The following is a 13,787-nucleotide window of genomic DNA, read 5'->3' on the forward strand; positions in this document are numbered from 1 at the left end:
AATATATAGCCTACAGGCCTTACCTTGTAAATAGTTAATAAACTAAAATGTGTTAATCAACTTTTATCATTCAACTATTTAGGCCTACATTTGCTTTTACTGGTGTTTTATATTTATTTTCAGTTTGATATTATATGCTTATGATAATACAGCCACGGTTAGATAAAAATCAGTCATAAGCTTAAAGAAGTCTTTTAGTAGTCGTCAATTTTACAAGATTTGTCAAAGTGGTTTATATTTTTGAAATCTGAACAACAAATAATCCTTCAGTTATATTTGGATATGGGTAAATGAATTAATAAAGCATCCAGTTAATAAGATGATTATAGACTTTAATTAACTATACAAACATATTTATACTAAGACCTTGTGAAAATAATTAACCAAACAACAAAGGTTATAAATTTAGCAACAATCAGTAAATTAGGAAAGTCCACTCATTTTACAACCGTCCTCGTCAACGAGTAACCCATAAGCGATAGAACTCCACATTTCAACGAGACAGTAGGCCTGTGGTCGTGGTTAATAAATAAATCGTTCTCGTGTTCTTATTTTCTCCTCTAATCCAAGATCCCGATCTTCTTATCACTTTACTTCAGCAAATGAGCGATCAGCATGAAGTGATCCAACTCACATATTCTCATTCTTTCACATTTCTCATATTTCAGTATTTTAACGTCAAATACTAATTTAGGCCCTTAGGTCATACCTTTTTGTGGTGTAGTTTAGAACTGACGTGAAATCTTTGTCTTTTTCAGCAATTTTATGGGTATTTTGTTTGTTTTCACACGTTTTCCCTCGGTGGGAGCAGTCACATTCTTCTAATCCCTAAGAAGGATAGTCACCTTTATTAACTTGGCCTTCCAATTGCGACTTGAGGTTCCGATTTTTTGTTTAAATTATGTTGTTGTTATGCTATGTTATTATGTTCATCTTGTAACATAATTAGAAGGATTCTCAAATTGTACACCTAATAATGATAATGAAAGGTACAAAATTAGAAAAATGTGTGTGTATATTAAATTAAGAAAAAAAAACGAAACGTGAAAAAAGGTTAAGAATATCACAAACAAAACATTGAACTGTTTACAATTAAAAAGGTAAACAAACAAATAAACACTGACAGCGATTTTATGTGACAGCAAAACTAACTAATGTTTTTAGAAAAGAGCCCCCTCACCTCCCCGCATCCACACGACAGCTGTTACAACCACGAGCACAGACTAATGGTACCATCAGTACACCGCTGAATCTTGTGTCTTATTAATGTCTGGTTAACATTTATTTATATTTTATATAAATGTCTGGTTAACATATGTTTTATAAATATACTGAAGGTTACGTTTTGTGTGTTATTGTTGTGTTCCATGTCATTTTTCTGACAAACTCTACCATGATGAATTTCAAATCAGCTAGACTAGTCATTTCAGCCTAAAAATGTCATGCTTTTTCCACAGCAAAACCACAACAAATCTTCTGATATAAACACAGATAACTTAAGTCTTTATTTCAGAAATAAATTGGTGGATATTTAAAAAAAATGCTACAGTAAAGGAATAGAATTATGTGATTGCAACACATTGACACTGTTCACCCATTATGTAACTCTTCCCATGGAAAGATTTCTTAAAGTGAATGCCTTAGCTTAGATTCCATTACATGCTCTTCTGGAAAGATGAATCATAGCTGTGAGTGAAGAAATCATCTGTAAAAAAGTTGTACAAGACGCAACACGCAATTAACAATGACACATAAACATGCTTGTAAATAATGATAAAAATAGTGACACTATTTATAAACTTGTTCCCCTCTCTCTAAACACAGAAAAGGTTGCCAAGTAGTGTCTCCAACTATTCACTTTCCTTTTTTATGCTATCCAGACTATTCAATGGATCAAATGGACACATAGTAATAGTATAAGTTGATTGGTAAACATTTAATTGCTTTTGTTTTGATTTTTCAAAAATAACTTCTTGAGAAAAGTTTGTAGTGTGTTGATGGTTTAAAACTGGACCCAGCTGTTTTTGATCATTGGGGGTTTCAATAATTGGGCCTGACCTGACTAATAAAACAGCTGGTCTTAGTAACAAAGCGACATAAGGCATAACACTCCATTCTACACTCATCCTTCACTCATATTTGGGTTAAGATGTGCACATAGGTGGCGCCCTTTTCTGAAATGATAATAATAATAATGATAATAAAATTTAATTCACTGCTTGATTTTGCTTTTATTTTGAGCTTGCTGTTCAGTTAGCAATCGTCTAAATGTGACATCAAAACCAGAACATGTGTAACACGTGAGGACAAATCTAAACCCTCATGTTCGTACTAGCCTGGTTTTCTCTGAGAGTATATCATTATGCCAGAAGTTCAAAATGTACATTTATTATATAACAAAATAAATGTATAAGTTACCATTTATTCAATGCATGTTTGTATTTTAAAGTTGTTAAGTTGCTGGCTCAATCGATAGCGTAACGGACAACAAATCCATGGCAGTGATGTCTCAAGTTCATTTTTTCATGCCACCAAAAAAAAATTTATCAGCACGCTTAATGTTTAAACCAAACGGTTAAAGACTTCGCTTCTTTCGCTTTTTCCTTTGCGACCTAAGGCTTCTTATGTTCCATGCACAGGTCTTTGAGGTCCAAAGATTACGGTCATATACATGGTTTAAGGCTGTCAACCTCTTAAAAACCACAACATAATTTAAGATGTCTATTTATCTTCAACTCTCCTATTCCTCATAATAAAAAGTTTTAATTTTGACTACCTTGAAACCGATTTGATTGGATTAGATTTGGATGCCAACACGTGACTTGAAACCCTAATCAATCCGGATGAATTATTGTTTACCCTTAGCAATTAATACAACAATGAGAATTCCTTAGTATTGCAAGCGTTTCTCTAAGAAATGGAATCTGTAACGCCATTGTTTGCATTGTTGGTGTGGTAGCCCTGCTTTAGTGTGGGAGAAGAGTATTTTTGGCCTGTGACGTTGTCCAACGCTTAACTTGTGAGGTTTCTGCTTTTAAGGCCGTGCCAGAAATATCTGTGTTTCCATGCTTTCCACAACAGCTGATTATCCATAACAGCTGATTAAACCACAACAGCTGATTGTTTACTTTTTTATCGATTTTTACAAATCTATAAGGTACAAATAAGCTCTCTAGAAGTAAGAGCTTATTCAAAAGAATTTGTATGTTTTGTTTGAATGTATGTTAGTTAGGCCTACATACATTTACTGTTCTTAAGATAATTTGATAGCTAGAATTTTTTAAATGAAATTGTTTTAAAGAAGTGATTAACGATATATATTTGGTAATGGAAGGGAATGTAATATTTCACTACACAAATTTACAAATAATGGATTGATTATCTAATTTTTTTAAGAAGTTTGAATGATCTTTGTTCAATGTTCATGTGTTATATTTTGGGAATATAAAAATTCCAAGGTAAATAGAGAATTCTCTAGGAATACAATTTTTATAATCTTTTGTACTAACATTTATTACATACACAGCATAGCTAATTCACCACTTTTAATTAGTATTTTACACAAACAGGATATGGTTTACAGTCAAATGCAAAAATAGTTTGTCACATATAAATACATTTTAATTACAAATTGTGTAGACAGCAAAGAGTACGTATAGTCATGAGTCATCAAACTTGATAAACTAACTTTTCTACTAAGCCAAAGACATTTTTAGATGACTGACATCTAATCACTCCAGACCAAAGTGCATTACACAAAAAATACGGAATTCTAAAAGGCATTTTTCCAGTATAAAAACCAAGCACTTCATCTTAAAACGAACATAACTAATAATCTCAAAGAAAGAAATTGTGAAGAAGGTTATAAACAGTTTTTTAACATGGCATAAAATTTTCTTAATCTAGAACAATATTAAAAGTACGATAACTTAAAACAATGTTTATTTACAGATGAGTCTAAACTAAAATGCTGTACTAAACTAAAACAATATGTTAAGAGAGTCTACAAAATACTTAAAATAATTTAACATAAATTCTTAAAATGTCTAGTAAAAACAACTTACTACAATTAACAATCCAGTAATAGCCGATAACTTGTAAATTCCGCTTAAAATTGTTTTTTACGGCACTTATTTTACTTTTTATCTAGCAATACGAATGCTAAATCTCTTAATTTATGACCTGATTAAAATTAATTTTCATAAATTTTACTTATTGAAATTCTTCTTATGCTTTATAACATCTATTGATTAGACTTGAGTGTCTTTTACTTGTTGTATTCTCAATTTGAAGAATTACTTTGGTTAGCTTATTTCTGTGTCAGGTGAAGTCAATTCGCGCATTTCCTCTCTGTCGTTATTTCTTCTGAGTTCTGTGGGCCTGCTTGCTCTAAAACACAAAACAGGTTTAGAAATTTAGAATTATTTAATTTTTTACTAAAGTGGTATTTACCAGCAATATTCTCTCTTATGAAAATCATAATACTGATATTTTTTTTTATTAAATAATTTTTCTTATAATTTTTGTACTCTGTGTTATTAACTAATACTAAATCTATGGGTTCAAATGTCATTGATTGTACATCTGAATTTTTACCTAGATCTCAAAAATTGCAAGAACATATTTCTTTAATTAATTAAAAACCTGTACAAGCAGTTAACAAAAAAATATAAAAGATTATAAAGTAAATTATTATACTCTGTTCTAAAGATTTAGGTGGTTTGAGGGGTAGCAATTACATGCCATCCACCTCACCCTAACTTTGAAACAACAGCCAACAGCTGATTAACTGATATCTATATATTAATTTGAAACTGTTTTTCTTTGTGACAGCTAATTTGAGAGAACGGCTGGGCGTAGAAACTCGGTGGGGGTCTCTAACGAAAGGTCTTGGTCTGTAGATGAGCCATCAAAAGAGAAACGTGGTAAATTCCCTTGGGGCTCTGCCCCAGTGGCCTTTAAATTTCCATCCCATGTTATTCTTATGGAGGAAAAACTGGTTTTTGTCACAGCTAATTTGAGAGAACGGCTGGGCGTAGAAACTTGGTAGGGGTCTCTAAAGAAAGGTCATGGTCTGTAGATGAGCCATCAAAAGATAAACGAGGTAAATTCCCTTGGGGGTCTGCCCTAGAGGCCTTTAAAGTCCCCTCAGCAGATTTGTTTATAATATGACCATGTGTATAATTTTACACTACTTTTAATGAACCAGCTGTTAATTTTAAAATTGTATTTCAAAAGTCAAGTGTTATGAACATTTACTGAAACTGTCAAAATTAAATGTTTACATTATTATTTATGATTTTAGACTTGATTCTTCACTGCATTGCAAGCTTTTTATAGTTTGAACAAAATGATGAATTCATGATATGTTTTAAATTTTTTGTTCAAAAATCTATGCTTTAATGCACATTGAGGATGGGACCTGTGTTCCAGTTTTGGAATAGATTAAGCACGGAGTAGGTTTAATCTATGGTTTGGTGCAGTAGGTGAATTAATGGCAGTTCATGTATTAAAAAAGGGGGGAAGGGTTTTTACTTTGATGTACATATCTAGCTAGGTCGAACAATGCTTATAAACCTCACTACATTCAAAACATTTGAAAATACAACAGTGCCATCACATCTCATCTCATTGGTATAATTTGTTGCCAACCAAGCCGGACTAGGTTATGGATGTGTTTCAGCAAATGTTCAAGATTTGTAGTCAAATTCACTACAATTATGGTCCCATCCCATCCCATCCTTAAAATGCACAACTTTATGTGATTGATACGGCCAAGGCAAAACTACGCCAGAAGTTAATCAATTAGCAAATAAGTACAGGATGATTAATACATTGGTCAATGTGGCAGGAGAAGGAACCAAATTGCTTGGATCAAAGTAAGAATGTTTATGCCTTCTGGAGAATCAGATATTTTTACCAAATACAAAAAACTGATTTAATATGCTGATGAAATTCTGTATTTTATGACCAAAGATGGTGATTCACTTATGCAATCCAAATACGGTCTGAATGATTTTCCTAAAGCAGATGTAACCAGTTATTAGTAATATAGACTCTTTCCGTAAGATGACAGGCCAATTATTTGTAATCCTTTTCCCATATAGTAAAAGTGGCTTTAACATGAACAAAACTTATGAACAAGAAACAATTATAAGACTCCTAAAAAACCTTTTGGGCAACCTAAAGCCAACCACGTTTTTGAAGGTACTTACACAATCTCATATTCATTATTATGCTTATCCTTTCTTAATTTAACTAAGATTTTTACTCTATCATCGCAGATAGCTAAATTTACTTAAAACCTCAAGAGTAACCGTCGATTTTGACGGGTTTCCCCTAGTATAAATTAAGCTAAAAAAGTGGTGGGGAAATCCAATAAACCTTCCCCTTAAACTGCCTAAATTTGTTGAACAGACTATAGTAGTTTATACAGTTATTGATATGTCAAAATTAAATTTACAAAACAATTTTAAGTTAATGATCAGCTAAGGAATCAAACTTATGGAAGTAAACACAACACAAACCTTGGCTGAGCGATGACGATATTCTGTTTGCGTCTCCACAAAGCATAGCGATGTCCGATGCAGACCAAAGCCAGACATAAACCTCCCATGACAACAATGATGAAGATCCAAGTAAAGAACAGAGATCTCATGGAATACTCCTCTTCACCTGTAATCAATAACCCCTGACGGTAATATTGTGAAGAAGTGTCTCTTCACCTGTAATCAATAACCTCTGACGGTAATATTGTGAAGAAGTGTCTCTTCACCTGTAATCAATAACCTCTGACGGTAATATTGTGAAGAAGTGTCTCTTCACCTGTAATCAATAACCCCTGACGGTAATATTGTGAAGAAATATCTCTTCACCTGTAATCAATAACCTCTGACGGTAATATTGTGAAGAAGTGTCTCTTCACCTGTAATCAATAACCCCTGACGGTAATATTGTGAAGAAATGTCTCTTCACCTGTAATCAATAACCTCTGACGGTAATATTGTGAAGAAGTGTCTCTTCACCTGTAATCAATAACCTCTGACGGTAATATTGTGAAGAAGTGTCTCTTCACCTGTAATCAATAACCTCTGACGGTAATATTGTGAAGAAGTATCTATTCACCTTAATCAACACCTCTGAAGGTGATATTGAGAAGAAGTGTCTCTTCACCTGTAATCAATAACCTTTGACGGTAATATTGTGAAGAAGTGTCTCTTCACCTGTAATCAATAACCCCTGACGGTAATATTGTGAAGAAATGTCTCTTCACCTGTAATCAATAACCCCTGACGGTAATATTGTGAAGAAATGTCTCTTCACCTGTAATCAATAACCTCTGATGGTAATATTGTGAAGAAGTGTCTCTTCACCTGTAATCAATAACCTCTGATGGTAATATTGTGAAGAAGTGTCTCTTCACCTGTAATCAATAACCTTTGACGGTAATATTGTGAAGAAGTATCTCTTCACCTGTAATCAATAACCTCTGACGGTAATATTGTGAAGAAGTTTCTCTTCACCTGTAATCAATAACCTCTGACGGTGATATTGTAAAGAAGTTTCTCTTCACCTGTAATCAATAACCTCTGACGGTAATATTGTGAAAAAGTTTCATTTCAGTTTGTGGTATCTTCAAGATGAGGTAAAAGGAATTTGTCAATTTATTTCCATCTTATAGTGTCATTAAGTACAGTACAGTAGATGTACTATTTTCTTAAAATTTGTTTTGTACATTTCAATACTATTAAATGTTTCATAATGTTAAAGAGGAATCCTATTCCATTTATTAGTCTGTTGCAAGTTTTAGAATAAAAATTAAAAAGTAACAAAATGTAAAAAATACTTTTTTTCCAAATTTTCAAATTCAGGTAAAAAATTGCCAAAAAAATATGTTTAAATTTTAAAATAAATTGGAATGAAGGACTAGTGTGTGTATTGGGAAGATGGATTTTTAATTGGAGAAAGCAAAAGTAAATGAATCTGTATTAGAAAATCTGCTCATTTTTTGTTCTAAATTAAGATCTTGTGAAATTATAATTTTTGTTGATGACCAGGTGCCATCAAAAACGGTTACTTTCTTTAGATTTTTTGTCTTTTAGTTGTTCAAGGGAACGATACAAATTCTGGATACCTTTCTCATACTACTTTGCTGATGGATAGTAATAACTAACGACCAGTAAAATATAATAGGAGAGTAAAGTAAAACCATTTTCACACCACAGTCAAGTCAAAAGACTTTTGAGCCCCCACTTTCTAGTGTAGGCTTCTTTGTTTTAAGGGATTTAACGTTGCTATAGTGGGTTAAAGTGAAATGTTATATTTTCAACCCGTAAAAAATATATTTGAGTTTGATAAATTATATTTCTTTCTCAATTTTCTCAATTAAACACTTGTGCAGATACCTGACTTTTTATTTTATTTTTGTGTTCTTTCTGTGTCATTAGCATATTTTAAGTTTTCAATATTTATCCTAGGGATAAAAAAACTACTTCAGCACTTCTCTGCATTTGTAATCAGCTCTTTTCCTGTAGTATGATGGAAAATTAATTAATGTTTGATTAGGTGCATTAACAGTTTCTTTCAGAAAGTATAGACAGTTCTAGTATGGTATTTTTGAATAAGTGTAAAAAAAAAGTGCCTTTAATCTGAAATAGTTTTTAAAGTGTCCATTAATTGTTGTGTTTCACTCTGAAAGTTATATATGAGGCATGTTTTATAAGTAAGTACCGTTTTTAAATTGCTCCATTCCAGCGCCGCGATTGGCATTTTGGACACTTTCGCTGTATATGTACATCTATTGGCAAGCCCTAGCCGGAAATTCCACAACAATTGGCCGTGTTTACATCCGGTTTCGAGCATTCAAAATGGTGCCACCAATTGAGACTGCCGCCGACTGTGAAGTGCGCGCTGTAATTAGATTTTTAAGTGTTAAAGGTGTGAAAGCCATCAAAATTTATCGACAGATTAGTGAGGTGTATGGCCAGAACATTATGAGTGCCGGAATGGTACACAAGTGGGTATGGGCATCTAAAGACGGCTCCATCAACGTCCATCATGAGCAACGCACTGGGCGGCGTCACTGTCCCCAATACCCAATGCGTCGCTCATCATGAACCATTCTTCCACCACTCAGAATGTTCTCACCATACACCTCACTAATTTGGCAATACATTTCAATGGCTTTCACACTTAACAATCTAATTACAGCGCGCACTTCACAGTCGGCGGCAGTCTCAATTGGCGGCACTATTTTTAATGCTCGAAACTGGATGTAAACACGGCCGATTGTTGTTGAATTTCCGGCTACGGCTTGCCAATTGATGCACATACACAGCAAAAGTTTCCAAAACGCCATTTGCAGCGCTGGAACGGAGCAATTTAAAAACGGTACTTACTTAAAAAACGTGCCTCGTAATTGGTAATTTCAAGTCAGCTGCCAGGATAAAAGGAATATTAAATAGAACACATCCATTGGTGGAATGAAAAACTTTATTATATAAAGAAAAATTCAATCCATTAAGAGACTTTGGGAAAATTTTCCATTCCACATGGATGTGTTGGTTTGTAAAATAATAAAAAAAAACTAAGGGAGATTTTAGGAATAACCACAAGTTTAAAGTTCCTGGAAAGCCAACGATTTTGTGGAATAGAAAATTATCCCTCAGTCTTTACAAATGCAAAATAGATTTGTACTACAAAGACATATACTCTTAACAATCGCTTATACTATAAAAATTCAACACAGTAATATCTATATCTAAAAAAATCACTATGCCTATTCCTAATGTAAACTTTTTGTAAAAAACTACATATAAAAAAGGGATCATTGACCCAATAATGTCAGGCAGTAGATAGAATTGTCAACAAGTTTTATCTTATCTCTGTTATCTATTGAGATTGTTCAGTATAAGTTAAAATTGAAAGTAATTTTACAATATAAATCCAAAAAAATTACAATGCTTGACAAAAACATTGCTTATTGTTACTAACCAAAGATTTTGTAGGGAAAGAACTATAAAAGTCACCAAAAATGTTAGAAAGTTAACAAATGCAAAACATTAATTTCTATTCAGTAAAAAAAACTGTTTACCCTAAATAGCAGTAGCTCTACTCATTTTGTTGACTCTCACACCATTGGAAGTGGCACTGGCGTTACTAGAGACAGGCGAGGGTGTAGAGGCGCTGGGTAAAGGGGAGTTACGAGGAGAAGGGATAAGAGGAGGGGGAAGACCCTTAGTAGGTGATCTTGGAGGGGAGGTTTTTGGCAAAGGAGGTGGCTTGGAGAAGGTTGTACTTCTAGCAATAGGAAGAGTAGAAGGTGGAAGAGACTTTGGAAGCTCAGGAGGAGTATCTTCTTCAGTAGAAGACTGCGGAGGATTTGGACAAGGGTTAGACACAGGTCCAGAGGGTTTCAAGATGGAAGCATACTGTGAGGGTTCATTAGGAGTAGGTCTCGGTTGATCTAGTCGGCCACTCAAAGGTGATGAGAGAGAACTATTCGATTTACTCTTAAACACATCTTCATCATCAAAGTCCCAAATTTTATCCTCAAAATCAACATTTGGCTTTCCAGGAAGTGGTTCGTTAGTGTAATAAACCCCATCGTAAGCGATATCAGGGTCTTCCCTTCTGTTAGCGGGTGGGGCGGAAGGAGCAGACCTTTCCAAAGTCGCTTCTGTCCGTTTAGGAGTCACGCCCAACCCGCTGTCTGCATCAACTAAATTGGCTGCTGACTTGAGAGGGGTCGTTTCTGCTTTTGAAACTGAGGATCGTCGAGGTTTCTCGAGGGAGTTGAGGTAATTCCACGACGCTGAGGAACCTTCCCCTCGGATTTTACGCACAATCACGTTCACGACACAGCAAAGTATAATCAGCAATGGCAAGAATATCAGAAGGATTATGGCGGCAGTATTTAGAATAGTCTGGATGTCATACTCCACCATACCTGAATAGGAAATACATAAAATGTAAACTATTTATGGCAGAAATGATGTACAGGATTGACTTTAATGAATTGGAAACAAATTCTGCTGTAAAATACCTTTTCCAAACCAAACAATCATACAACAAACTATAACTCAATGTATTGCACAATATCAAAATTCTTTTAGCACACACCAACCATCTCCAGTGTTTGATTTTCCGGGGAACGCGGCGGAACGGTGTTCCGGTACCTCTCTTTCGGCAAGATAAAAATGTTGGCATAAATAGGTAATAATCACATTTAATAGGTTACAGTTCCGGCACCTCATTTTTTACAAATCATGCACTGACCATCACTGTATAAAAACCTAAATGAAAATAATAGAATTTCAATAGTGCAATGTGATGCTCATTTACCTATGTTCTTTTACAGTAAAAAAATTGCTAAAGCCTCCAAACAGATGACATTGTCTACTTTAGTATCAAAGTATTTCATGATACTTAATCATGATGGGTTTCAATACTATATAAATTTCTTAAATATTCACTGTACTTGAAGATAGAATCGTAATTTCTTATTCTTTCTTTGGATCTCTCCAAACCCACAGGCCCTAAAAGAGTTAATAATAGAAAAAAATACTTTGAAAACCAAACATTTAACTTACGTAAGCACTCAGTGTACCCGTAGATTGGTACATCCCATTGTCCCTGTGCTGTGCAAGTTCTTCTCTGGTCTCCAACGAGGACAAAATCCTGGTTACATTCAAAGGTGACTTTGGTGCCAGGAGTGAAGAAGAAGTTACTCTTTCTGCCAAACCTTGGTGTTTCCAGGATACCACATGTTATTACTGAAAAACCAATTAATGTAAAGATCCATCAACTGCAGCTGAATTACAGGGAAGCTACATAAACATTGTTTAAAATAAAACAATTTTACCAAATTCTTTTCCTTTGATATCTACATTGCTTCATTTTAGTTTACTTCTTGAAACATTTTCACCCACAAGAAAAAGTGTTAAGGAATTTGCCGTTTAGTTTGATTAAAACCTTAAACCTTGAAAAATTTACAAAACCTTGCTAAACATAATATAAACCAAGCCAACGATTGTATCTAGTGGATCTAATTGCAAGTTAAGACTAATTAGACGGAAGTAGTAAAAATAAGAGAAAAACCAGTATTATTCTGACAAAACGGTAACAAATTGTAGTTCAAATTACTGACATATTTTTTCAGTTAAATCAGCCCAAACAATGTTAAAAAAACTATAGTGAAATGTTCAATATTGTGGCACAATAATTAACACACATAAATTTTAATAACAATTTTTAATTCATCGGGTTTTTTTCTCCAAAAAGAATTCTTTATGATTATTGGCTGCATTTTGGGAGACGGACAGCGGCCCAGATCTTTGTTTTGGTTAATCCCCTGATTTATGGCCTGAGGGTGGTGGTCACCGGAGGAGGGGTGGGGAATCAAGACTTCTGAATCCCACCGGAGGCGTAAACTTTTTGTCGAAGATTTCGCTTGGAATGCGATTACTTCATAACTGTACATCTTTTGTTAGAATTTATAATTTTATGATCAGAACTATTTTTTGATTAGTAAACCGTTATTAGATTTTTTCATTATCAGCAAGTTTGGTTGGTTTGGTTAGGTTATGATAGTTTAATTTTATAATTAAAACTGAAAAAATTGAATTGTTGGCATTTGTAATTTTATTTTATGAACAGAACAATTTTTTTTTTTTTTTGTAAATCTTTATTCAATTTTTTATTATCAGCAAGTTTGGTTAGTTTGGTTAGGTTATGACAGTTAAATTAAATTTAAATTTAACCTACAAACGACTCGTTCTGATCGCGACGATGCACGGTATGATGCGGAAGCGTTCGACACCAACCTAGAACTGACAGGTCAACCGACCGTGTAAGAGGATTACAGCCTGGTGCATGTGCCTACACCCGCTCAAGGGATAGAAAAAACGACTTCAGCTCTGCAACACATATTGTGATAACTGTTGTATACTCTGCTGTATAAAATAAAATGTTCAATCCCATACTTTTAAGAACAGAAAAAACAAAAGAATTGTTTCTGAAAAAGAGTTAAAGCATTATTTTTTCAAAACAATACCTCTTTGCTTGACGTTTCTTCTAATAGACAGGAAGTTGCCTTGATAGAGAAGACTGGTAGAGGCGAGTTCTTTGTTCAAAGACATGAAATAATCGTACTGACATTGGAAGGAGTCTCCACATAAAGCCTTAGCCTGCGCAGCATCTGCAGCCCTAAGAGAAATGATACATTAATCAGTTCTGTAGTTTGTAATCAGAAGAAATGTAAATTAATTTAAATTTAAAGAGTGATTTTTTGAGAATGGCCATACTAGATATTTCTAGACATTTTGCACAGCTGAACAGAAGGGTTTCTAAGTTTTGACCAGATTAGATAAACAAACAATATTTGTGGTTGCCAATGAACACGGAGTTACAGTAATTGAAAGTCTACATGCATAAGCCATTCATCATCCACTTAAAAGCTTCTAGCATCTATGAGCTCTCAAGAATAAGTCTTTACTTATGAACGCTACTGTATCTCTTAAGGAGGGCATGTCTTAGTTTGTTTTGCGCAATTGGATTTGGTAGGAACTTCCACATGGATTGTTTTGACAAGGACCTTCCGAAAGGATTGTTTTGTCAAGGACCTTTCAAATAAATTGTTTTGGCAAGGACCATCCGGATAGATCGTTTTGGCAATGACCTTCCGGATGGATTATTATGGCAAAGACATTCCAGATTCATCATTTTGAAAAGGACTTCCCAGATAGATTATTTTGGAAAAGAACTTTGAGAAGGAAGATTTTGACAAG

At 34.0% G+C, this 13,787-nt stretch overlaps 1 protein-coding gene across 2 annotated transcripts in view; it reads right to left on the reverse strand.

The window, feature by feature from the left end:
- Positions 1-3,470: 3,470 nt before the first annotated feature.
- Positions 3,471-13,787, reverse strand: part of LOC128986015 (protein mesh) — a 34,604-nt gene continuing 24,287 nt past the window's right edge. Inside the window, exons 19-22 of one of the 2 annotated variants that reach the window (XM_054406089.1) lie at positions 13,055-13,206; positions 11,592-11,774; positions 6,528-6,675; positions 3,471-4,389 (exon numbers count right to left, since the gene is read on the reverse strand). In XM_054406089.1, the coding sequence (XP_054262064.1) occupies positions 4,305-4,389; positions 6,528-6,675; positions 11,592-11,774; positions 13,055-13,206 (568 nt within the window). In that variant the 3' untranslated portion in view covers positions 3,471-4,304. Of the gene's footprint in view, positions 4,390-6,527; positions 6,676-9,474; positions 10,949-11,591; positions 11,775-13,054; positions 13,207-13,787 lie in introns of those variants that run through there. The other variant, XM_054406088.1, reaches the window with a different exon arrangement.

This window comes from Macrosteles quadrilineatus, unplaced genomic scaffold (genome assembly GCF_028750875.1).
Source record: "Macrosteles quadrilineatus isolate MER2022 unplaced genomic scaffold, UCM_ALF_1.0 Scaffold_2__2_contigs__length_208266976, whole genome shotgun sequence".
NCBI lineage: Eukaryota > Metazoa > Arthropoda > Insecta > Hemiptera > Cicadellidae > Macrosteles > Macrosteles quadrilineatus.